General features: G+C 42.9%; 2 protein-coding genes across 2 annotated transcripts; one reads left to right on the forward strand and one right to left on the reverse strand.

Moving 5' to 3' along the window:
- Positions 1–1,286: 1,286 nt before the first annotated feature.
- On the reverse strand, positions 1,287–12,084 carry irak1 (interleukin-1 receptor-associated kinase 1). The gene is given in 16 exon segments (XM_079168071.1): positions 1,287–1,515; positions 1,713–1,811; positions 1,937–2,504; positions 3,618–3,712; positions 3,789–3,849; positions 3,937–4,005; positions 5,072–5,285; positions 5,377–5,498; positions 7,217–7,328; positions 7,994–8,058; positions 8,270–8,440; positions 8,579–8,620; positions 8,622–8,662; positions 10,283–10,378; positions 10,572–10,739; positions 11,813–12,084. Coding segments are annotated over 16 exon segments (2,109 nt in total). The 5' UTR covers positions 11,925–12,084; the 3' UTR covers positions 1,287–1,441.
- A 2,962-nt stretch (positions 12,085–15,046) lies between these two features.
- Positions 15,047–23,213, forward strand: LOC306706927 (synaptophysin-like). The gene is made up of 8 exons (XM_079174172.1): positions 15,047–15,079; positions 16,969–17,034; positions 19,056–19,180; positions 19,468–19,666; positions 19,755–19,946; positions 20,426–20,641; positions 21,847–21,927; positions 23,128–23,213. Exons 1-7 carry the CDS (start codon positions 15,062–15,064, stop codon positions 21,910–21,912), a joined length of 882 nt encoding a protein of 293 aa, XP_079030298.1. The 5' UTR covers positions 15,047–15,061; the 3' UTR covers positions 21,913–21,927; positions 23,128–23,213.
- The last annotated feature ends 4,280 nt before the right edge of the window (positions 23,214–27,493 follow it).

The raw sequence follows: 27,493 nt of genomic DNA on the forward strand, positions 1-27,493 counted from the left end.
CATAAACCAGACAGAGATCCAGCTGCGGGTTAGTGAGGGGAAACACTGATAAATATGATATACATATATAATATTATTATTATTATATATATATTATGTTAAATAAACCGGACAGACGGTCTGTGTGCCGGGATGGGAGCCGCCATCTTGCTGCCAACGGCAACCAAACAAACACAGAGAGGCTAGGTGGCTAACGGCTAACAGATACACAGTGTAGTACTAAATACATCGTGATACAGTGTAGTACGAAATACACCATGTCACTGATAATATGTCGTCACTGATAACACGTCATCGTCACTTATAACACGAGGTCACTGATGACACCATCACTGATAACATGACACTGATAACATGTCGTCACTGATAACACGACACTGATAACACGACACTGATAACATGACACTGATAACATGTCGTCACTGATAACATGACACTGATAACATGACACTGATAACATGTCGTCACTGATAACATGACACTGATAACATGACACTGATAACATGTCGTCGCTGATAACACGACACTGATAACATGACACTGATAACATGTCGTCGCTGATAACACGACACTGATAACATGACACTGATAACATGTCGTCACTGATAACATGACACTGATAACATGTCGTCGCTGATAACACGACACTGATAACATGACACTGATAACATGTCGTCACTGATAACATGATACTGATAACATGACACTGATAACATGTCGTCACTGATAACACGACACTGATAACATGTCGTCACTGATAACATGTCGTCACTGATAACACGACACTGATAACATGTCGTCACTGATAACACGACACTGATAACATGTCGTCACTGATAACACGACACTGATAACATGACACTGATAACATGTCGTCACTGATAACATGACACTGATAACATGTCGTCACTGATAACACGACACTGATAACACGACACTGATAACATGTCGTCACTGATAACACGACACTGATAACACGACACTGATAACATGTCGTCGCTGATAACACGACACTGATAACACGACACTGATAACATGTCGTCACTGATAACATGACACTGATAACACGACACTGATAACATGTTGTCACTGATAACATGACACTGATAACATGTCGTCACTGATAACATGACACTGATAACATGACACTGATAACATGTCACTGACAACATGACACTGATAACATGACACTGATAACACGATGTCACTGATAACATGTCACTGATGACACGACACTGATGACACAATGTCACTGATAACACGATGTGACACTACAGGTTTGATGATGTCATACCTTCATCTGACCCTCAGCAGCTGAAGGACTCTTTGTGTTTATTGATTTGTATAAACTTAGTGAATGAATAGTTCATATACACACGTGACACACAACGGCCTCCTTACAGTTCATCATACAAACATATTGATCAAAGTGTGAAACAGGTCAGTGGTGTTTAGCAGGAAGATAATCCAGCTCATCACTCTCCTCCGGTCCTCGGTCACAACTCCTCCCTCCATCTGATGTCACACAGGAAATAAGAAATGGGACACGAGTGAGATGAACAGTCAATGAAATGAGAATAAATATATAATGAGACACGAAATGAGATTAAACACATTTAATATGAATATGATGATGAGTTAAATGAGATGAGGACATTAACTATGATACAATAAAGTATTTAAAACACAAAATATCTCCGTGTTTTACGTACAGAGGTCATCAGACGACAGCAGCTCAGGAGTTTGAATCCTCCCGTCTTCGTACAGAGTTTTCTCCTGCAGGAAACGCTGCTTACTGGGATTCATGAGGACTGAAACACAGGAAGTGGATCAGTTTATAGATTCAGACATGAACCATGAGAAGAAACGTCTCCAAAACCAATCCAATAAACAACCTTCATTACAGAATGGGTCCTTAAACAACCTGCTGAAGTACCTGAGGACTTCGGAAACAAGGACTGCAGGGACCCCCCAGGAGAGAGGCATTCTGGGACACCGTAGAGCCCTGCTGTGGTCTGCCCTCCAGGGTCTGGCACTGTGAGGGGTGGGAAGTTGTACTGGTCTTCAGTGGGGATAGAAGGCTGGCTCAACTGGTACTCTGTGGGCCCAGTTGGACTGTGATACTGGTCTCTGGTGGATGGAGACAGAGACCTGGAGCTGGTCCCGTTGGATCTGAACTGGGAGCGAATGTCATACTGGGAGAAGCCTCGACTCTCATCGGTTTCACACGGACCGGTGAACGAGGAGGAGTGCAGCGGGTGAGGAGGGGTGAGGGAGCAGAAAGAGGAGAGGGAGGACAACTGAGAGGACTGGGAGAGCTGGGAAGTGTCCTCCAGTGGGCCCAGTTTGGACAGCTGGTTGGACAGAGCTCCCACACTGGAGTCCAAGGGGCATGGGGGTTTGGGGAAGGACAGGGAGGGGGGTTGAAGATGAGGATGATGGAAGGGGGAGGAGGACCTGGTCTTACTCGAGACAACGTGGACATCCTGAAGTTTGTCAAACACCTGAGAGGAAAACATTGACATGAGGAACTGAAGAGGATCTGACCAGATGGACTAGAGTTGGACTAGTGTTGGACTAGAATAGGACTAGAGTTGGACTAGTGTTGGACTAGAATAGGACTAGAGTTGGACTAGTGTTGGACTAGAATAGGACTAGTGTTGGACTAGTGTTGGACTAGAATTGGACTAGAGTTGGACTAGAGTTGGACTAGAATAGGACTAGAGTTGGACTAGAGTTGGACTAGAGTTGGACTAGTGTTGGACTAGTGTTGGACTAGAGTTGGACTAGAGTTGGACTAGTGTTGGACTAGTGTTGGACTAGAGTTGGACTAGAGTTGGACTAGTGTTGGACTAGTGTTGGACTAGAGTTGGACTAGAGTTGGACTAGTGTTGGACTAGAATTGGACTAGAGTTGGACTAGTGTTGGACTAGTGTTGGACTAGAGTAGGACTAGATTTGGACTAGATTTGGACTAGAGTTGGACTAGAGTTGGACTAGAGTTGGACTAGAGTTGGACTAGTGTTGGACTAGTGTTGGACTAGAGTTGGACTAGTGTTGGACTAGTGTTGGACTAGAGTTGGACTAGTGTTGGACTAGAATTGGACTAGAGTTGGACTAGAGTTGGACTAGTGTTGGACTAGAGTAGGACTAGATTTGGACTAGTGTTGGACTAGAGTTGGACTAGAGTTGGACTAGAGTTGGACTAGAGTTGGACTAGTGTTGGACTAGTGTTGGACTAGAGTTGGACTAGAGTTGGACTAGTGTTGGACTAGAGTTGGACTAGTGTTGGACTAGAGTTGGACTAGAGTTGGACTAGAGTTGGACTAGAGTTGGACTAGAGTTAGACTAGTGTTGGACTAGTGTTGGACTAGAGTTGGACTAGAGTTGGACTAGTGCGGGGCGACTGTGGCTAAGTGGAGAGCAGGACCGTCCTTCAATCAGAGGCTCGGCGGTTCGATCCCCGGCTCCGTCGATGTGTCCTAAGATACTGTATGTGTATGAATGTGATAGAATCTGAATTGTAAGTCTGCTAAATGACTTTAATGGTGTTGGACTAGAGTTGTACTGGTGTCAGACCACCTGCTTATAAAGACACCTTTAACAAGTCTTTCTGACCTCTGGCATTGCTGGTCTCTTCTTCCTCTTCTTATCCAGACACCTGCAGGCCAGATCCACCACCTCCATGCAGCAAGCTGGTTCTGCAGCGCCCCCTGAAGACACGTCATGAGTACAGCAGTTGAGGTAACAAGCAGGAATATCAGCTGATACAAATACACACAGACTGACCTGAGATCAGCCGGTGGTCCAGCTGGTTCCTCCAGTCCTCAACCTCCTCCACCAGGTCCTTCTACACAACCACAAACACATCACTGAGACATTCATCACAGTGTGTGTGTGTGTGTGTGTGTGTGCGTGTGTGCGTGTGTGTTCTCACCAGGTATATCTCTCCTGACTTCCTGTCCGTCTCCAGAGCTCGACGCCCCGTCAGAACCTCCAACAAAACCTGAAACACACGAGATGTGTGATGTCATGAGACATCGTGGATTGATTTAGGATGGATCGATATCGAGACGATACTTCAGTTACCCTCCCCCACCAAGACCAGGACTCAGACCACAACATCAGGATCAGGACTAGAGGAGATCAGGACTAGAGGGATCAGGATTAGAGGAATCGGGATTAGAGGGGATCAGGACTAGAGGGGATCAGGATTAGAGGGGATCAGGACTAGAGGGATCAGGATTAGAGGAGATCAGGACTGGAGGGGATCAGGACTAGAGGGGATCAGGACTAGAGGAGATCAGGACTAGAGGAGATCAGGACTAGAGGGATCAGGACTAGAGGAGATCAGGACTAGAGGGATCAGGATTAGAGGGGATCAGGACTAGAGGGGATCAGGATTAGAGGAGATCAGGATTAGAGGAATCAGGACTAGAGGGGATCAGGACTAGAGGGGATCAGGATTAGAGGAGATCAGGATTAGAGGAATCAGGACTAGAGGGGATCAGGACTAGAGGGGATCAGGATTAGAGGGGATCAGGACTAGAGGGATCAGGATTAGAGGAGATCAGGACTAGAGGGGATCAGGATTAGAGGGGATCAGGATTAGACGAATCAGGATTAGAGGGGATCAGGACTAGAGGGGATCAGGACTAGAGGGGATCAGGACTAGAGGGATCAGAATTAGAGGAGATCAGGACTATAGGGATCACGATTAGAGGAATCAGGACTAGAGGGGATCAGGATTAGAGGAGATCAGGATTAGAGGAGATCAGGATTAGAGGAATCAGGACTAGAGGAGATCAGGATTAGAGGAGATCAGGACTAGAGGGGATCACGATTAGAGGAGATCAGGATTAGAGGAGATCAGGATTAGAGGAATCAGGACTAGAGGAGATCAGGATTAGAGGAATCAGGACTAGAGGAGATCAGGATTAGAGGAATCAGGACTAGAGGAATCAGGATTAGAGGAATCAGGATTAGAACTGAAAGTCTTTAATGATCCCAGCGGAGATCTTCTGTCTCAGGTGAACTAACTACATTTCCCATGAGCCCCTGCGGTGTCTCACCACTCCGAAGCTGTAGACGTCCACAGCCGTCCCCAGCTGTCCGTCCCTCACGTATTCGACGGGCAGGTACGCCAGCGTTCCTCTGACCGTCTCCGTTTTACCCACCGACGCCGTCTGAGCCGCCGAGCGTCCCGACGAGCCGCGACACGCAAACCGAGCCAGACCGAAGTCGGCCAGCTTGGCCACCAGGTGGCGGTCCAACAGGATATTTGAGCTGCGGAGACAAAGACGGACACGAGACCTCAGAATTCAGAGCCGGTCCAACTGGATCGTGGTGTTGGCAAAGACCAGGATCGTCTGCAGACCTCTTCACGTCTCCGTGGATCAGAGCCCTGTGACCATCGGGGGGGAAGTGAAGGAACTGCAGCGCTGCTGAGGCTCCTTTAACCACACCGACTCTCTGAGACCAGGACAGACACACACACTCCTGAGAGAGCACACACACACACACACACACACACACACACACACACACACACACACACACACACACACACACACACACACACACACACACACACACACACACACACACACACACACACACACACACACACACACACACACACACACACACACACAAGGACATAAGGATAGAAACTCTTAAAACACGTAGTGTGTGTTACGTTGTGTGTTATGCGTGTTATGTGGTGTGTTACATTGTGTTTGTTACATTGTGTGTGTGTGTGTGTGTGTGTTACATTGTGTATTTACGTTACATTACAGTCATTTAGCAGACACTCTTATCCAAAGTGACTTACAATTCATATGCGATCACATTTCTACACCGGGAGACATTTTGGGGTTAAGTGTTCAAACCTGCAAACTCATAAGAGGTGAAAAAGGTGACAAGCCTGAAACCCTGTGTGGGGGGTTTAGGGTTAGAGACCTCAAAGTCCATTGAGGTCTCATTTTCAAACGTTTTAGTCAAATAAAAACAGCAAGAGTAGCGAGAACCATCGCCTGTACAAGATACAGTGATGAGTTTTCATTGAACCCTGTTACTGTACAGCTGGTAGGATTGTGGCCAATCTTCTATTTGCAATTAATATAATATGCATATATATATATATATATATATATATATATATATATATATATATATATAATATGCATTCAATCCAGTTCAATTATTAAATGATAATCTGCTCTGGCTGAGGTATCTTATCAAGAGTAGAATAATATCTGTGATCTATACACACCTCTGCACTAACAGGCTGCTGAACTCTCATCACTTCAGGGTTCTGGGAGCAACGTGGGACTGTTGGTCCTCTGGCTGTGGTCCTCACAGTGAACAGAGTCCAGTGAGACCAGAGGACAGTGAGCCTTGTTGCTGCGTTCAGCACACTCTGCCTCATCACTGTGTTCACATCACTGTGTTCACATCACTGTGTTCACAACACTGTGACAGCAGGAAGCTGTCCTCACGTCTGTGTAGACCTCCACCTTTATCCAGACCCAGCTCCTTCACATCTCAGCCCTGCAGCTCTTTGGCCTCATCACCTCATCAGTATCTGGGTCTTTCATTCTACTTTAAACAAACAACCTGCAACCAGATCCGCTGGTGTTCCGGTTTAACGTTAACGAGTGACCGCGTGAACTGAACCGGAACACGGGGGGGGGGCATGTTTCATCACGTTACGTTTTTTCCTCCTAAATCGCGATAATGACGAACGTTAACAGTCCACAGAGTTCCGCATGCAGTGAACGTTAACTTCACCAGCAAGTCTGAACGGAACTTAAACTGTAACGGAGCGAAAGACGCTGTAGACGTCTTGACGCTGATTGGCCGAGACTCCTCACGTCACATCACATGTTTTATTGTGAAGATCACGTCGTCACCTTTTCACCTCGTCTCACTCCAACCTGAGAAACACTGGCTGGCCAGTTGACCCCCCCCCTAACCCCAACCCCAACACACATACAACGTAACACACACAATGTAACACACACACACACACACACACCGATCGAACCGCTGACCTTCTGATTGAAGGACGAGCCTGCTCTCCACTTAGTCACACGTGTGTATTTGTATGTGTTACGTACGTTATGTTTGTGTGTGTTTTACAGTGTGTTACATTATGTGTGCATGTTACATTGTGTGTGTATATATGTGTGTGTGTATATATATGTGTGTGTTACGTTGTGCAGCTGGTCCTCCAGTGATCTGAGCTCCATGTAGCTGTAGATCAGACACACTGATCCTGGTCCTTCACTGAAACCCAACAGATCCACGATGTTGGGATGTCTGAACCTGAACAACAAACTGTGATCACATCTCATGAACACAAACACAGGTATATATATACAAACATCTATATGTGTGTGTATATATATATATATATAAATATCTATATGTGTGTGTATATATATATATATATATATACACACATCTATATGTGTGTGTAAATATATATATATATAAATATACACAAACATCTATATGTGTGTGTATATATATATATATATAAATATCTATGTGTGTGTATATATATATATATATATAAATATCTATGTGTGTGTATATATATATATATACAAATATCTATATGTGTGTGTATATATATATAAATATCTATATGTGTGTATATATATATATATAAATATCTATATGTGTGTGTATATATATATATATAAATATCTATATGTGTGTGTATATATATATATATAAATATCTATATGTGTGTGTATATATATATATAAATATCTATGTGTGTGTATATATATATATATATACACAAATATCTATATGTGTGTGTATATATATATAAATATCTATATGTGTGTGTATATATATATATATAAATATCTATATGTGTGTGTATATATATATATATAAATATCTATATGTGTGTGTATATATATATATATAAATATCTATATGTGTGTATATATATATATATATAAATATATACTCACTTTGACAGTTGGTCCACTTCAGTCTGAAAGCTCTCCTTCAGCAGAGTCCAGTCCAGCAGACAGTCCTACAACAACAACAGCAACAGCTGTGACCAATCACAGTCCACTTCCTGTCAGTGACACATGTAGAAACCCTCTGATTGGAGGAGACTCAGGTAATAAAGGTGCGGCGATGTCAAACTCCTCTATGAGGACAGCCAATAGAAACACAGACGTGATCCATAGTTATTGATCAGTGATGTGACTCATGTGTGATCTGCGCTGTGATTGGCTGACCTGTTTGAGTCTCTTGACAGCACAGTCGGTGTTCCTCAGAGACGCTCTGTACACAACTCCAAACCCCCCCTCCCCCACCTGCAGGGAGGGGGAGAACCCCACCGTCCCAGCATGCACCTCTTCATACGACCAGCACATCACCCCGCTGCTGCTCGTCACCACCGGGGGGGGCTGAGGGGCGACATCATCATCATCAATATATTAGAACATCACCGTGTGTGTGTGTGTGTGTGTGTGTGTGTGTGTGTGTGTGTGTGTGTGTGTGTGTGTGTGTGTGTGTGTGTGTGTGTGTGTGTGTGTGTGTGTTACCTGGGAGGGTTGGTGGAGGTCAGATTGCAGATTGGGGGGGGGGCGGGGCCGGTCTGGGTAGGGGTCTTCCTCCTCCTTCATCTACTGAATGAAGAGCAGGAGATGAAGAGCGGGAGATGAAGAGCGGGAGATGAAGAACGGGAGATGAAGAGCGGGAGATGAAGAACGGTAGATGAAGAACGGTAGATGAAGAACGGGAGATGAAGAGCGGGAGATGAAGAACGGTAGATGAAGAACGGGAGATGAAGAGCGGGAGATGAAGAGCGGGAGATGAAGAACGGGAGATGAAGAGCGGGAGATGAAGAACGGTAGATGAAGAGCGGGAGATGAAGAACGGGAGATGAAGAACGGGAGATGAAGAGCGGGAGATGAAGAACGGTAGATGAAGAGCGGGAGATGAAGAGCGGTAGATGAAGAGCGGGAGATGAAGAACGGTAGATGAAGAACGGGAGATGAAGAACGGGAGATGAAGAACGGGAGATGAAGAGCGGGAGATGAAGAACGGTAGATGAAGAGCGGGAGATGAAGAGCGGTAGATGAAGAGCGGGAGATGAAGAGCGGTAGATGAAGAGCGGGAGATGAAGAGCGGTAGATGAAGAACGGGAGATGAAGAACGGGAGATGAAGAGCGGGAGATGAAGAACGGTAGATGAAGAGCGGGAGATGAAGAGCGGTAGATGAAGAGCGGGAGATGAAGAACGGTAGATGAAGAGCGGGAGATGAAGAGCGGTAGATGAAGAGCGGGAGATGAAGAGCGGTAGATGAAGAACGGGAGATGAAGAACGGGAGATGAAGAGCGGGAGATGAAGAGCGGGAGACGAAGAGCGGGAGACGAAGAGCGGGAGACGAAGAGCGGGAGACGAAGAACGGGAGACGAAGAACGGGAGACGAAGAACGGGAGACGAAGAACGGGAGACGAAGAACGGTAGACGAAGAACGGTAGATGAAGAACGGGAGATGAAGAACGGTAGATGAAGAACGGGAGATGAAGAACGGGAGATGAAGAACGGTAGATGAAGAACGGTAGACGAAGAACGGGAGACGAAGAACGGGAGACGAAGAACGGGAGACGAAGAACGGTAGACGAAGAACGGGAGACGAAGAACGGGAGACGAAGAACGGTAGACGAAGAACGGTAGACGAAGAACGGGAGACGAAGAACGGGAGACGAAGAACGGGAGACGAAGAACGGTAGATGAAGAACGGGAGACGAAGAACGGGAGACGAAGAACGGGAGACGAAGAACGGGAGACGAAGAACGGTAGACGAAGAACGGTAGACGAAGAACGGGAGACGAAGAACGGGAGACGAAGAACGGTAGATGAAGAACGGTAGATGAAGAACGGGAGATGAAGAACGGGAGATGAAGAACGGGAGATGAAGAACGGTAGATGAAGAACGGTAGATGAAGAACGGGAGATGAAGAGCGGGAGATGAAGAGCGGTAGATGAAGAACGGGAGATGAAGAGCGGGAGATGAAGAACGGGAGATGAAGAACGGTAGATGAAGAGCGGGAGATGAAGAGCGGGAGACGAAGAGCGGGAGACGAAGAGCGGGAGATGAAGAACGGTAGATGAAGAACGGGAGATGAAGAGCGGGAGACGAAGAGCGGGAGACGGAGAACGGGAGATGGAGAACGGGATGTTACGTGTGTGTGTGTGTGTGTGTGTGTGTGTGTGTGTGTGTGTGTGTGTGTGTGTGTTACCTGTCGAACTCAGTCTGACGGTGCTCATTGTGGCCTCAGACTGTGTGAGTGGAGGAAGAGGAGGAGGAGGTGAGGAAGGCTTCAGACTGGAGGCCCCTGCAGCGAGAGGAAGAGGAGGAGGAGGAAGAGGAGGAGGTGAGGAAGGCTTCAGACTGGAGGCCCCTGCAGAGAGAGGAGGAGGAGGAGGAGGAGGAGGAGGAGGAGGAGGAGGAGGAGGAGGAGGAGGAAGGCTTCAGACTGGAGGCCCCTGCAGAGAGAGAGAAGTCAGCTGTGGTGTTTGAGAACTCACAGCCCAGGATGACATCACGGGGGCGGAGCAGCTCCAGACGCTCCAACAGGTCGATCAGCTCCCCAACACAACCGTTCCTGTTCTCCCATTGGTTCATCACCCAGTCTGTCCGCCTCTTGATCTTCTCGGCCAATCGTACGGCGGTCTGATCCCCGAGGACCTCTGAGGCTTCAAACACATGTAAATACATTTATCAATGAATCCAACCAGAGCCAATCAGAGTACTGTGTATACTACTTTAAGGTACTTGAACATATTATTTCCATGTTCTGCAACTTTGTACTTAAACGTTGTAGTTTTTACTACATTCATCTGATAGCTTGAGTTATTCACAGAGGATTAATCAACTAATAAATGATGATGATCTATTGTTATAGATGAAGATCAAACTACTAACAGCAGATGGAATATGAAGTAGTTCATAACACTTTAATATACATAATACAGCTATTTCAATACTAGCGTACTGTTACTTCAGTATTAGGATAATACTAGTGTACTTTTACCTCAGTATCAGGATAATACTAGTGTACTTAACATTACTTGTTCACACAGTAGCATTACACCTTCTTAATGTTACGTGTGTACTTAACGTTACTCGTGTACTTAACGTTACAGTGTACTTAACGTTACAGTGTACTTAATGTTACACGTGTACTTAACGTTACACGTGTATTTAACGTTACAGTGTACTTAATGTTACAGTGTACTTAACGGTACATGTGTACTTAACGTTACAGTGTACTTAATGTTACTTGTTCACACAGTAGCATTACACCTTGTTAACGTTACGTGTGTACTTAACGTTACTCGTGTACTTAACGTTACAGTGTACTTAACGTTACAGTGTACTTAACGTTACAGTGTACTTAATGTTACACGTGTACTTAACGTTACACGTGTATTTAACGTTACAGTGTACTTAATGTTACAGTGTACTTAACGGTACATGTGTACTTAACGTTACAGTGTACTTAATGTTACTTGTTCACACAGTAGCATTACACCTTGTTAACGTTACGTGTGTATTTAACGTTACTCGTGTACTTAACGTTACAGTGTACTTAACGTTACAGTGTACTTAATGTTACAGTGTACTTAATGTTACAGTGTACTTAACGTTACTTGTTCACATAGTAACGTTAGAATTACACCTTGTTAGCCATTAGCAGCTACAGTTAACGTTACAACCTTTTAGCCGTTAGCAGCTACAGAAGCTCCTGGTTCTGGTCCTGACTCACCGAAGCGGGTCCAGTCCAGGTCCGACAGTCCGTCCATGACCCGGAAAAACTCCCAGAGGACGGAGGGCGGCAGCTGGTAGAGAAACGTCGCTCTGTAGTCTCCTGAAGACATGTTTTAATGAAGACTAAACGGTACCTGAAGCTAACAGCTAACAAGCTAACAGCTAAAAGTACCCGGATGTCTCCATCACTTCAGAACCGTCCTGATCGAACAAGCTACAAACTTTAACAACTCTGTAAAATCAACAAGTTCAGCTCCTCTGCTGCTTCCGGCCTCTGCGGCTCAGGCTCACTGTAATAAGAGCCGCTTCCGGTTAGTACCCCTCTACAATAAAAGACGTGTAGCCTCACACCGGGTCTCCTGATGAATTCATCTGTAACTCAACAAAACAAACGTTGGTTTAGAGCAGAGGTGTCAAACTCATGACCGAATCCGGTCCGCCATGTCATTTTACGTGGCCCGCAAAAAAAAAAAGAAATGTAAAGTTAGACTTGATAATAAAATACACTTGAATACACTTATTGTAAGTCGCTTTGGATAACAGCGTCTGCTAAATGACTGGAATGTAATGTAAAAATATCCCCATAGTCCAAGTTATGAGATAGAAAGTCAAAGTTATGAGATTCTTAAACACAACAGTCATAGAAGCAGCTCTTTGGCTGGTTACTCTACGTTTGACATGGAGATGTATTGTGTGTTTCACTGGCGGGCCTTCTGTGCTGTCCTACAGTTCAACAGCTACGCTGCAGATACATGAAGCCGTGCATGACGGGACGCTGCGTCATTAACGGACAATGCAGTCAAATCAACGTAATCAATACAATGACAACCACAGTCATAAGAACCAGTCACATATATTCATATGACAACAAAGCAACGCATCAACACAGCAGACCTGCAGCGGATCCACATTCCACCACACAAGAGCACGAGCCATTCAAATACTGTTCATAAAAACGTTACTGCAGATGTAAAGAAACAGACGCAGTTTGTCACTTACCGAATTCTTTGTTGACAAAGAGTTTAATCCCAGAACATCGTTTCAGTTCCAGGAAGAAGTCCTTCTCCATCCATGGAGCCATCGACCGTCGAGCCTCCTCGGTTGTATGTAGCTGGTCTACAGCCGTCTACAGCTCCGTTTCCCTGCGAACGTGTTCATTGATCTGTAGATCCACTCGGGTTTCTCCAAAAGTTTTCAAAAGCACGTAGTGTCCTGCCGTTCTACGGCGTCCTCAGGTTAGCGTAGCATAGCTCCAAACACCAAGACGCTCAGTTAAAATGAAACACATTCACAGACATGAAATGTGAGATGCTGTCAGCCAGGACCAGGTTCATACAAATCCTTTTCCTGCTGAGTCAGGGCTGCTGTTATAATGTTATAATTTCTTCCATATCTTTCAATTTGAACTCTCACTACTCCGACTAACTTCTGCCAGCTTCCTTAAATTTCACATTAGTCACGCGCTGGCCCACTGACCAATCACAGCGCACCTTAATGCAGACGTACTTAGAGGCTACCTGGATACCACTGACACGTCAAAGAATACGCCCAACATGTCAAACTAAAGATCTGATTGGTTGAAGACTATGACAATCAACAATATCGTCCTCATTCACTTAAACTGCAAAGTCTACCTGGAGGACCTCAGGCCTCTCTTCTACCTAGAGACACAGAGGCTGAATCTGATTGGATAAAAGCTCTACTTAAAACAAGCTGTCTGAAGCAGAGCAGCTGAGGAGCACAGTAGCTGTGCAACGAGAACATAAGATAATGGAGAAAAAAATGATAATACATGTAGTGTATTTGTGAAAAATGATTAAATGATAAAATATCTATAACTTTGTGATTGTGTTGAGGCCAGCAGAGAAGGCCCAGCTGGCCCTGACGACCCACCACTGATGAGCACAATGAAGACTTTAAACGTTGAACACATGAAATGTGCAAACGCACCCTTGAAAGCATTTTAAGCTTTGAACAGAGTGATTGTAATAACTTGTGTTTGACAGAGTAATGTGTGTTTCTTAACCCTAAATTAAAAGGATTTAAGTTATAATAACAGAAATATGCGTAAATATATTTTTACATTTATATAACTGCATGTACAATATTTTTACACTTGAATAAACAATAATCAAATGCAGAGACGGTGATGACCGAGATGTAGGAGGAGTGATGCTGATTACTCAACCTGATGCCTGATTATTATTATTCATAATTCATTATTAATCATTATTATTTTTATAATAATGATTCATATTTTGATTATTAATATTAATCATTATTATTGTTTTTATTTTTATTATGTATTACAGTGATTTTATTATAAATAAATAAACATATATAAATATAAATATTCAGAAAGGTATTGTGACGTGTAAATGTTTGATTCTATCTGTTTGTATAAACTATATATACATATCTATACATATATATATATATGTATAGATATGTATAGATATGTATACATATCTATACATATACATATATTTATGTATACATATACATATATATATGTATATGTATGTATATATATGTATAGATATGTATATATGTATAGATATGTATACATATCTATACATATATATGTATATATATATGTATATATACATATATATATACATATCTATACATATATATGTATAGATATGTATATATATATATGTATATACATATCTATGCATATATATGTATAGATATGTATATATATATATATGTATAGATATGTATACATATCTATACATATATATGTATAGATATGTATATATATATATGTATAGATATGTATATATGTATAGATATGTATACATATCTATACATATATATGTATATATATATATGTATATATACATATATGTATATACATATCTATACATATATATGTATAGATATGTATATATATATATGTATAGATATGTATACATATCTATACATATATATATATACATATCTATACATATATATGCATAGATATGTATATATATATAGATATGTATACATATCTATACATATATATATATATACAATATATATTTAATGACTTGTGTCATTTTGGTTCATTTGATATAAAGAAGTTGAATTTGATATCTTATATAGTGATAGATTCATTGATAGATTCACTAATTCTACAAGCCTTCATCATCATCGTCATCACGTCATCACGTCATCACGTCATCACCTCCTACTACATGACGCCCCCCCACCCCTCCTCCTCCCCCCTCTCCTCTCTCTCCTCTCGACAGGCGGCAGGATGGACCTCGTGAATAAGGTACGAACATCTTCATCTTCATCACATCTCACCATCCTGCCTCTTCTTCCTCTTCTTCTTCTCTGTCCCGAGCCGTGCTCTCTGCTCGGTGTGTGTGTGTGTGTGTGTGTGTGTGTGTGTGTGTGTTTCGGTGTGTTCGTGCGTGTGTTCGTGCGTGTGTTGGTGTGTGTCGGGCCGCATCACGGCGGAGGGATCTATATCATATGAATATGAATTATATATTTATAATAAGCAGAACATCAGAGTAAGATCTGTTCTTTATGCATGAATTATTGTTATTGTCATCATTGATGTCGTCATCGGACTGATAGAGATATATAGGTATTGATCAGCTTGTGATCCGAGGATTCAGCCCTGAACGCTGTCTGCAGGACAACGAGAGGAAAAACAAACATTCAGCTGCTCCGTGTTCGCGTGCGACACATTCCTTCCGTGTGTGTGTGTGTGTGTGTGTGTGTGTGTGTAAAATGGAAGCCGGAGGAGGAGGAGGGGGGGGGGGGGGATCCTCTCCGCTTGGGATGCTGCAGCTGATGATGATGATGATGATGATGATGTTGTTGTTGTTGCGGGTCTAACCGGATCTGGTTTTAAGGATCCTTATTGTCCTATCCAACCTGCTCCCGCCTTATTTATCCCAGTAATAACCGGCATAACCAGTATAACCCGGTAATAACCGGCATAACCCGGTATTAACCGGCATAACCCGGTATTAACCGGTATAACCCGGTAATAACCGGCATAACCCGGTAATAACCGGTATAACCAGTATAACCCGGTAATAACCGGTATAACCCGGTATTAACCGGCATAACCCGGTAATAACCGGCATAACCCGGTAATAACCGGCATAACCAGTATAACCCGGTAATAACCGGTATAACCCGGTATTAACCGGCATAACCCGGTAATAACCGGCATAACCCGGTAATAACCGGCATAACCAGTATAACCCGGTAATAACCGGTATAACCCGGTAATAACCGGCATAACCCGGTAATAACCCGGGTTCATCCTCCTCAGCTGTAAAATGGAAACCGACAAGTCTGTAAAATTCTGCTCAAATATTCTGAAATATTACTGATATAAATATACTACTACAAAATATTACTGCTATACACTACAGCAATATTACTTATTCCTACTATATTACTGCAATAGAATTATGAAATATTATTGCTATATTCTATTATTTTATTTAATAAAAATATACCCTGTAATTTCTCAATACTATTGTTATAATAACAGTGTGTGTATATATAAATATATATTGAGTATTTTTGGGCTGTTTATAATAAGTTAAATAATAAATCATGTGTCTGGTGTCAGAAACAGAAACAGTATTAAACTGATCTGAGATAAACAGACTGAGAGGTAATATTGATCCGTCTGTCAGTTCATCTTAAATTATGAACCTGTTATTAAACTGAAATATTAAATCATCTTCAGAAGAAGTTAAATAACGCAGCTCATCATGGCTCTATGTTTCCTCTCTGGCGTCTTTTCAAAATAAATTTCTGTCTTCACAGGAAGTGAGGTTGAAGAAAAGAGTGTTTGACTAACTTGACACATATGTGAGTCACGTTACTGACGACTCATGTGACTAAGAATGACTTGACAAAATGTGACGTTTGAGAACATCGTGAAAATGTTCCCAAAACATTCTGAGAACATCGTGAAAAAGTTCCAAAACACTGAGAACATCGTGAAAATGTCGATGTGTTCTTGAGCAAGGCACTTAACCCCAAAAATTGCTCCCATAGCTCTGCCTACAGCCTAATGTGATCTGATGAATTGTAAGTCACTGTGGATATAAGTGTCTGCTAAATGACTGTAATGTCATGATTTTCTAAATGAATGACTGTAACCGTCTTCTCTCTTTCTGTCTGCAGATGGTGGCTCAGGGTCAGTTCCGGGTGCTGAAGGTTCCTCTGGGCTTCATTAAGGCCTTACAATGGGTCAGTTCATCTCCCTATCACATAATCGACGGTTCTATCAAAGATCTTCTCTTCTATTAAATATCTACTTTTCTATCAAACATCTACTGTTCTATCAAAGAATTACTGTTCTATCAAAGAATTACTGTTCTATCAAAGATCTACTGTTCTATCAAACATCTACTGATCTATCAAAGAATTACTGATCTATCAAACATCTACTGATCTATAAAAGAATTACTGTTCTATCAAACATCTACTGATCTATCAAAGATCTACTGTTCTATCAAACATCTACTGATCTATCAAAGATCTACTGTTCTATCAAACATCTACTGATCTATCAAAGAATTACTGATCTATCAAAGATCTACTGTTCTATCAAAGAATTACTGATCTATCAAAGAATTACTGTTCTATCAAACATCTACTGATCTATCAAAGAATTACTGATCTATCAAAGAATTACTGTTCTATCAAACATCTACTGATCTATAAAAGAATTACTGTTCTATCAAAGGTCTACTGTTCTATCAAAGATCTACTGTTCTATCAAACATCTACTGATCTATCAAAGAATTACTGTTCTATCAAAGATCTACTGTTCTATCAAACATCTACTGATCTATCAAACATCTACTGATCTATCAAAGAATTACTGTTCTATCAAAGATCTACTGTTCTATCAAACATCTACTGATCTATCAAAGAATTACTGTTCTATCAAAGATCTACTGATCTATCAAAGATCTACTGATCTATCAAACATCTACTGATCTATCAAACATCTACTGATCTATCAAAGAATTACTGTTCTATCAAAGGTCTACTGTTCTATCAAAGATCTACTGATCTATCAAAGATCTACTGTTCTATCAAAGATCTACTGATCTATCAAAGAATTACTGTTCTATCAAAGAATTACTGTTCTATCAAAGGTCTACTGTTCTATCAAAGATCTACTGATCTATCAAAGATCTACTGTTCTATCAAAGATCTACTGATCTATCAAAGATCTACTGATCTATCAAAGAATTACTGTTCTATCAAAGGTCTACTGTTCTATCAAAGATCTACTGATCTATCAAAGGTCTACTGTTCTATCAAAGATCTACTGATCTATCAAAGAATTACTGTTCTATCAAAGGTCTACTGTTCTATCAAAGGTCTACTGTTCTATCAAACATCTACTGATCTATCAAAGATCTACTGTTCTATCAAAGATCTACTGATCTATCAAAGAATTACTGTTCTATCAAAGATCTACTGTTCTATCAAAGATCTACTGATCTATCAAAGATCTACTGATCTATCAAACATCTACTGATCTATCAAACATCTACTGATCTATCAAAGAATTACTGTTCTATCAAAGGTCTACTGTTCTATCAAAGAATTACTGTTCTATCAAAGGTCTACTGTTCTATCAAAGATCTACTGATCTATCAAAGATCTACTGTTCTATCAAACATCTACTGATCTATCAAAGGTCTACTGTTCTATCAAAGGTCTACTGTTCTATCAAACATCTACTGATCTATCAAAGGTCTACTGTTCTATCAAAGATCTACTGTTCTATTAAAGGTCTACTGTTCTATTAAAGGTCTACTGTTCTATTAAAGGTCTACTGTTCTATCAAAGATCTACTGTTCTATTAAAGGTCTACTGTTCTATTAAAGGTCTACTGTTCTATTAAAGGTCTACTGTTCTATCAACAACTTGAAGTGGTTTAGGTGAAACATCTCAACAACTATTATGGGATGGAGATTAATATTTCTTCATCATTCAGGATGAACTGTAATAACTTTATTGATCCTCAGGTCAACATGTTGATGTGTCCAACACTTTGGTTTGTGACCAAACACCTGCAGAACCAAAGACTGATTACTGATCATTAGCTAGTGTTAGCATGCTAACATATGGTGAACATGGTAAACATAAGCATGATAGTATTATCACTGTGATTATGTTAGCATGTAGGTGAAAGCACCAGTGAATCTCTGTATTTTAGTTATTTTACAATAATATTTGGTCTCCTCCAGTTCTTCGCCATCTTTGCCTTCTCCACCTGTGGCAGTTATTCTGGGATGTTCCGGATGGCGGTGGAGTGTAAGAACCGGACAGAGAGTGACCTGGCTATCGAGGTGGAGTTTGAGTATCCGTTCAGGTCAGTGCAGCACTCATCAATATTATCACTCTAATCAATGTAATCAATGTAATCAATCAATCTAATATTAGCATTAGCATGTACATAATGCTAATGTTAGAATGCCCAAATTCAAGTAGAACTTTAGTAATTGTTCTTTTCTAGTTATTATTATTATTTTATTAATATTAGTGTTTTATAAACTTTTTTATTGATCTCTGAAACATCCTGATGTTTCCTCTGACAATCAACAAAACATCCTCATCAGAGCTACGTAGCTAACGCTGAAGCTCCTCCCCCTCTCTCAGACTCCACCAGGTGTACTTCGACGCCCCCACCTGTCGGGGGGGAAACACGGAGCGTCTCTTCCTGGTGGGCGACTACTCTTCCTCAGCAGAGTTCTTTGTCACCATTGGCGTCTTCGCCTTCCTCTACTCCACCGCGGCTCTCAGCATCTACGTTTTCTTCTTCGACAAGTACAAAGAGAACAACAAGGGCCCGCTGCTCGTGAGTCCGCCACCGTGAGACCTCTGACTTCTGACCTCTGGGAGACGCGTGTGTCACAGTGTGTGTGTGTGTGTGTGTGTGTGTGCAGGACCTGGCGGTGACCTCCGTGTTCTCCTTCATGTGGTTGGTGAGTTCGGCTGCGTGGGCCAAAGGTCTGTCCGACGTGAAGACGGCCACCGACCCCGACGAGGTCATCACTCTGATCTTGGCCTGCGAGACCGACGGGAACCACTGCCGCGAAGTCCACGACCCAGTCATGTCCGGACTCAACACCTCCGTGGTGAGACCATGAGGACTCTGCAGGTCTGGTGGGCTGAGACTCACCGCTGAAAGAAACCAGGGTTTCAGTTCTGTTAAATTATTATTACCGAATCCACATGGAGGACCGGAGTCCACATGGAGGATTTTACTCCACATGGAGAACCGGAGTCCACATGGAGAACTGGACTCCATATGGAGATCCGGAGTCCACATGGAGGACTATAGTCCACATGGAGGACCAGAGTCCACCGGTCCAGATACTCAGTAGTTATTATTTAAAGTCACATTCAGAATCTAATTTATGTTTTAGATTATCACTGCTCCTGTCTAGACGTTTATTTATCTATTTATCTATAATATATTTATATGTAATATAATAAAATTACATATTTATATATAATATAATACATTTATATATAATATAATATAATAATATATAATATGAGTGATATATTGAGACGAGTGTCTCTGGCATTAATCTCTCCGGTCTTCCTCCAGGCGTTCGGCTTCATAAACCTGATCCTCTGGGTCGGGAACCTGTGGTTCGTCTTTAAGGAGACGGGCATCATCGCCCCCTTCATGAGAGCTCCGCCTCCTCAGGAGAAACCCGCTGCTCCGGACACTTACGGCCAGCAGGGGGCGTACGAACAAGACCCGTACGCCGGCAACCAGGGAGGCTACCAACCCGAGTACAGCCAGCAGGGGTACAACCAGGTGAGGAGTTTGAGTCTAAAGACACGTGGACCAAGTTTAAAAATGACTTTTCCTTCTGAGTAAAATCCCCAAACATGTAAATATTGTTCTTGTCAGTTCGATATTTTAAATATTATTATAAAAATTCAGAAATGCACGACTCAACGACTATGAACTACAAAAGTCGATGTAAAATGTAAGACGTCACATGACCACGTCACATGTCACACGTCACGTCACACGAACACGTCGCTTTACGTCACACCACACGTCACACCACATGTCACGTCACACGAACACATTACACGTTACACGTCACACGTCACACGAACACATTACACGTCACACGTCACACCACACGTCACACCACACGTCACACGTCACGTCACACGTCACGTCACACGAACACGTCACGTTACACGTCACACGAACACATTACACGTTACACGTCACACGTCACACCACACGTCACACCACACGTCACACGTCACGTCACACGAACACGTCACGTTACACGTCACACGAACACATTACACGTTACACGTCACACGTCACACCACACGTCACACCACACGTCACGTCACACGTCACGTCACACGAACACGTCACGTTACACGTCACACGAACACGTCACGTTACACGTCACAGGTCACACGTCGCGTCACACGTCGCGTCACACGTCACGTCACACCACACTTCACGTCACACATCACACGAACACGTCACGTTACACGTCACACGTCACGCCACACGTCACGCCACACGTCACGCCACACGTCACGCCACACGTCACGCCACACGTCACGTCACGTCACACGTCACGTCGCGTCACATGACCACGTCACACGTCACACGTCACACGTCACGTCACACGTCACGTCACACGTCACGTCACACGTCACGTCACACGTCACGTCACACGTCACGTCACATGAACACGTCACACGTCACGTCATGTGTCACGTCACACGAACACGTCGCGTTACACGTCGCGTCACACGTCGCGTCACACGTCGCGTCACACGTCGCGTCACATGACCACGTCACACGTCACACGAACACGTCACGTTACACGTCACGTTACACGCCACACGTCACGTCACACGTCACGTCACACGTCACGTCACACGTCACGTCACACGTCACGTCACATGAACACGTCACACGTCACGTCACGTGACACATGTCACGTCATATGTCACGTCATGTGACTGTGTTTCCTACAGGAGGCAGAGGTCGGCCAGGGCTACGGCCAGCAGGGGGCGCCAACCTCCTTCTCCAATCAGATGTGAACAGACAGGAAGCAGGTAAGTCACACAGGAAGTAGAGGCTGGGGTCGCTCCCTGATTGGTCCATTCAACTCACTTCTTTAAATGAGAAGTCCAGTGATCAATAAATCAATAATCAGTTCATTGTGAATCACTAGAGCCCTAAATGTGTGAAACTCACTGATGAAACTACAGATGATTTAAATTATGCCCCATATCCGTCATATCCGTACGTCGTTTTAAGAGAACCAAATTTAGTTTTTCTTTATTAAAAGTAAATATTTTTCACCACAGTTTTTATACAATAATCAGTGATACTTTTATTATTAGAGACTTATTACATAATATATAACATATATATTATTAGAGACTTATTACATTATATATAATATATATTATTATTAGAGACTTATTATTATATAATATATATATATCAGTGCTGGGCAACGATTACAATTTTTAATTGCGATTAATCTCATGATTTTTTTGCGATTAATCGCGATTAATCGCATTGTTTTGTGCAACATTCAATAATGAATTCAAAAGTAGTGTATTGCTATTGTGCTGCTATATGAACTAAAGGTCAACAACATTTGGTTTAAACACGTTAAACTCATCAGCTTCTTGTTAACAGCAGGATTCTCTTCACACAGCAGCATTTATAACACAGTTATAATGATTCTGATAATAGATATTCAGCCGATGTTCACAAATTTATCTTCATGTGTGTAAGAGATGAATTTAAATCTGAAAGCTATCTACGTTGTTGGGGCAACAGAACTTCTTTTCGAAGAGAGAATCCGCCCCTCCCCCCTCGCCACGTACTTCTCAACCGCCTCCAAAAGAGAACAGCTGGTCCGAGTCAAAATTAAATGGATTTATTATCCCACAAACGCAAGAACAGTTACAAACCGAATCACACTATTAATAATCTAATGTTCCATGAAACAGAGGCCCGCAGAGGATCTGCCAATGTCCGAAGTTACACCGTCCCATAGTCTCTCAGCTCAGTGATTGGCTGAAATCCAATAAGCTCCTCCTTGGCTTCATGACTCATTCTTCTGGTCCGGCTCCCTCTCCTTCCTTAAAACAACACACTCCACTCATTCAAATGCTCGTCCCTAATACCTAATATTATATTATATATAATATTTATTATTAGAGACTTATTATGTTATAAATAATATATATTATTATTTTTAGAGACTTAACTCTTTTTCATGTTTGTCTCCTGCATAGGAAACACTGGAGTGAACCAAGAGTGGGTCGCCTGCAACCTACCCACAATGCAACACTCCTGTCTGCAGAGTGAATGGGGGGGGGGGGGTTAGATGTCCTCTATAATGAATTAATAAATTAATGAGTTATTCATATTAAAGAACATAACCTGTGGACAGAATGTTTGTGTTGTATAGATTATATCTTCATGTTTCCTATTGAACCCCAGGATAAGCCCCGCCCCTCGTTGTATGCCCCGCCCCCTCCAGGATCAACACCGGCCAATCATGAAGCTGTTCAGACCGGGTTCACCAATCAGATCCAAACTACAACCAGAGGCGAATCCGCCGACATCACCTCCCAGCTGTTGGCTGTTTGTCTTGCTGCATGTAAATAAACACAGGAAGTGATGTCACAGCGGCAACGCCCACAACCCGGTCCGGACTCCAGCTCCATGGTGACCTGGATCCAAAATGGCTCCTGGTCATTACAGTTTGCACTGTTTGTATGTTTGTTGTCTCTACAAACGTCCGTCTGAATATCAATATGACTCATTAATATTAATAATCAATACCACACCTGATCACGCTCAATGATCTGTATTCAACAAGTAGAAACGCATGAAACAAACACACCAGACTCCATTGATAAGAACAGAGATTTAAGGTCTCAGAGTTCTGGTGTTCTTCAGACGGACGTTTGTGATTCGTTACCTGTCTTCTCTTCTCGGCTCTCAGCCAATCAGCAGCAGCCGTGAGCTGTTTATTTTGTAAAAGTCTTTTTGGGAAGTTTTGGGTCTGAAAACAATTCAGCTCCTCCTCTCCTCCTCCTCCTCCATGCGTCTGTGATGTAACTTCCTGTATGATGATATTCTATTCAGCATCAGTAACCATGGTGATGATGATGTGTGTGAGTTGTTGCTATGGAGACCCCCCCCCCGGCTGTGTTTATCAATGTAAAGTTTCAATAAACTATAAAGTGTTCTGAGTCTGTTACCTGAGAGTGAAGCTGATGATCTTTAGTGTCCTCCCTCTCCTTTATTGTCTCCTTGTGTCCTCCCCCTCTCTCCTCCCTTGTCTCCTCGCTCTCTTAACCCTTGTCTCATTCTCTCCTCCCTTGTCTCCTCATTCCCTCCTCCCTTGTCTCCTCATTCTCTCCTCCCTTGTCTCCTCATTCCCTCCTCCCTTGTCTCCTCATTCTCTCATCCCTTGTCTCCTCATTCCCTCCTCCCTTGTCTCCTCGCTGTTGGTAAAGGTATTATGTACCATCATGGTTGCTAAGCAACAAGGTTCCATGTTACAGTGACGAAGTAGCAACGTTAGCTGACAAAAGATGCTACGACATAGAAACATTTCAGGTGAACCAACTTAAAGAGGAGGTTCCACAGTGTTGACCGACATGAAGAGATTCCACAGTGTTGATTAACATGAAGAGGTTCCACACTGTTGACCAACATGAAGAGGTTCCACAGTGTTGATTAACATGAAGAGGTTCCACACTGTTGACCAACATGAAGAGGTTCCACAGTGTTGACTAACATGAAGAGGTTCCACAGTGTTGACCAACATGAAGAGGTTCCACACTGTTGACCAACATGAAGAGGTTCCACAGTGTTGACTAACATGAAGAGGTTCCACAGTGTTGACCAACATGAAGAGGTTCCACAGTGTTGACCAACATGAAGAGGTTCCACAGTGTTGATTAACATGAAGAGGTTCCACAGTGTTGACCAACATGAAGAGGTTCCACAGTGTTGAGTAACATGAAGAGGTTCCACACTGTTGACCAACATGAAGAGGTTCCACAGTGTTGACTAACATGAAGAGGTTCCACACTGTTGACCAACATGAAGAGGTTCCACAGTGTTGACCAACATGAAGAGGTTCCACACTGTTGACCAACATGAAGAGGTTCCACAGTGTTGACTAACATGAAGAGGTTCCACAGTGTTGACTAACATGAAGAGGTTCTAGTGTTGACTAACATGAAGAGGTTCCACACTGTTGACCAACATGAAGAGGTTCCACACTGTTGACCAACATGAAGAGGTTCCACACTGTTGACCAACATGAAGAGGTTCCACACTGTTGACTAACATGAAGAGGTTCCACATTGTTGACCAACATGAAGAGGTTCTACAGTGTTGACCAACATGAAGAGGTTCCACAGTGTTGACCAACATGAAGAGGTTCCACAGTGTTGACCAACATGAAGAGGTTCCACAGTGTTGACCAACATGAAGAGGTTCTACAGTGTTGACCGACATGAAGAGGTTCTAGTGTTGACTAACATGAAGAGGTTCCACAGTGTTGACTAACATGAAGAGGTTCTAGTGTTGACCAACATGAAGAGGTTCCACAGTGTTGACTAACATGAAGAGGTTCTAGTGTTGACTAACATGAAGAGGTTCCACACTGTTGACTAACATGAAGAGGTTCCACAGTGTTGACCAACATGAAGAGGTTCTAGTGTTGACTAACATGAAGAGGTTCTAGTGTTGACTAACATGAAGAGGTTCCACAGTGTTGACTAACATGAAGAGGTTCCACAGTGTTGACTAACATGAAGAGGTTCCACAGTGTTGACTAACATGAAGAGGTTCCACAGTGTTGATTAACATGAAGAGGTTCCACAGTGTTGACTAACATGAAGAGGTTCCACATTGTTGACTAACATGAAGAGGTTCCACAGTGTTGACTAACATGAAGAGGTTCCACAGTGTTGTTGGTTCCGTAGTTTCTGTCCTGTATCTTTGCCTCTTGTTGTCTGACCTTCTCATGGTCTCCTCCCTTCTTTTTCTCTTCCTCCTCTCTCCCTCCTTCCTCGTGTCCTCTTCTGCTCCCTGCTGTCCCATCCTTCCTCATGTCCTCTCCCCCCTCCCCGTCTCCTTCCTTCTGCTGCCTCCTCCCTCTCTCCTCCCCCTTCATGACATGCAGTATCCCCCCCCCCTCTCCGTCTGTTATCTGAGTCAGTGTGTTCAGTCAGCAGCATCAGCAGCATGGCGTCTCTCAGCTTCCTGCTACTCAGCGTTGCTCTGATCCACTCCGCCCAGGTAAGGACGAGTGTGTGTGTGTGTGTGTGTGTGTGTGTGTGTGTGTGTGCGTGTGTGCGTTTGTCGAATGTGTTGATTTATCCTCAAGATGCTGCGTCATCACGGTGACCTGATAGTGAGCAGAAAGATGAAGCTGCTATTTATCTTCTGTCAACGCTACATCAGTGTGTGTGTGTGTTTAAGAGTGTGTGCTTGTGCATGTGCGTGTGTGTGTGTGTGTGTGTGTGTGTGTGTGTGTGTTTAGCCAGCTGCTGAGACCGGAGGAACATTTCATCGCTGTCACCATAGCGACAGGAGACGGTAACCAACGGCAACAAGGCCATATGTTACAGCAGGTCACATGACACCTGTCGGCTGTTTGTATGTGTGTGTGCTTGTTCATCTATCCTCGTAAGGACATAGGTCACAAAGGGCTGTTGGCGGGTCAGCACTACATTTGAACATGTTGTCATTTCTTTACATATTAGTGTGAAAGTTAAGCTACGTTAAGCAAGTTCTGATGTTAATGGCTCCAATGTTTACAAAAGCTAGTTTCCGTCTAAATGGAGACGGGGAACCACAGCTCCGGGTTCCTGCGTCACAGCTGCTGTTACGTTATCGACTCACAGAAGTCCAGTCGGATCCTTTTATATTCTCACTATGACAGTAGAACATCTGCAAGTAATCAAAGGGTCTGATTTCAGCGTTTAACCTCAAACATCCTGAGATGTTTAACCATGTTTTCATCTGGAGATCAGTTAAAACAACACTGTTAAACATGATGTAGAACCCTGTTCAGTTTCAGACTTTTATTATTCAGACGTGTTCGTATTTTCATCGATCATATATGATGAAAACATATTCATCACAGCCAGCGGAAACTGACTGAATCAGCAGGATGATGCTCCTCACAGGACTCATTTCCTCTTCCTCCTCTTCATCTTCATCACTCAAATTGCTGATGCAGTTAGTCAGATATTGAGTTCGTAAATCACACACACACCTGCAAACTTGTCGCTTTTCGGCGAAATTCGTAGTTTTGAATCAAAATCTATCATCCACGTGAATCGTGTAGATCCGTAGAGTTTTTTGGGGGGTTGTGTGTGTGTGTGTGGGGGGGGGGGTGAAGTTAACGTTCACTGCATGCGGAACTCTGTGGACTGTTAACGTTCGTCATTATTGTGATTTAGGAGGAAAAAACGTAACGTGATGAAACATGCCCCCCCCCCCCCGTGTTCCGGTTCAGTTCACGCGGTCACTCGTTAACGTTAAACCGGAACACCAGCGGATCTGGTTGCAGGTTGTTTGTTTAAAGTAGAATGAAAGACCCAGATACTGATGAGGTGATGAGGCCAA

Source organism: Pholis gunnellus (genome assembly GCF_910591455.1).
Source record: "Pholis gunnellus genome assembly, chromosome: 2".
NCBI lineage: Eukaryota > Metazoa > Chordata > Actinopteri > Perciformes > Pholidae > Pholis > Pholis gunnellus.

Excerpts from the sequence above, each read along its gene's own strand:
- LOC306706927 (XM_079174172.1), top strand. Across the intron at positions 17,035-19,055 it reads TCATTAAGGCCTTACAATGG|TTCTTCGCCATCTTTGCCTT; the intron begins GTCAGTTCATCT and ends GGTCTCCTCCAG. Across the intron at positions 19,947-20,425 it reads CCGGACTCAACACCTCCGTG|GCGTTCGGCTTCATAAACCT; the intron begins GTGAGACCATGA and ends GTCTTCCTCCAG.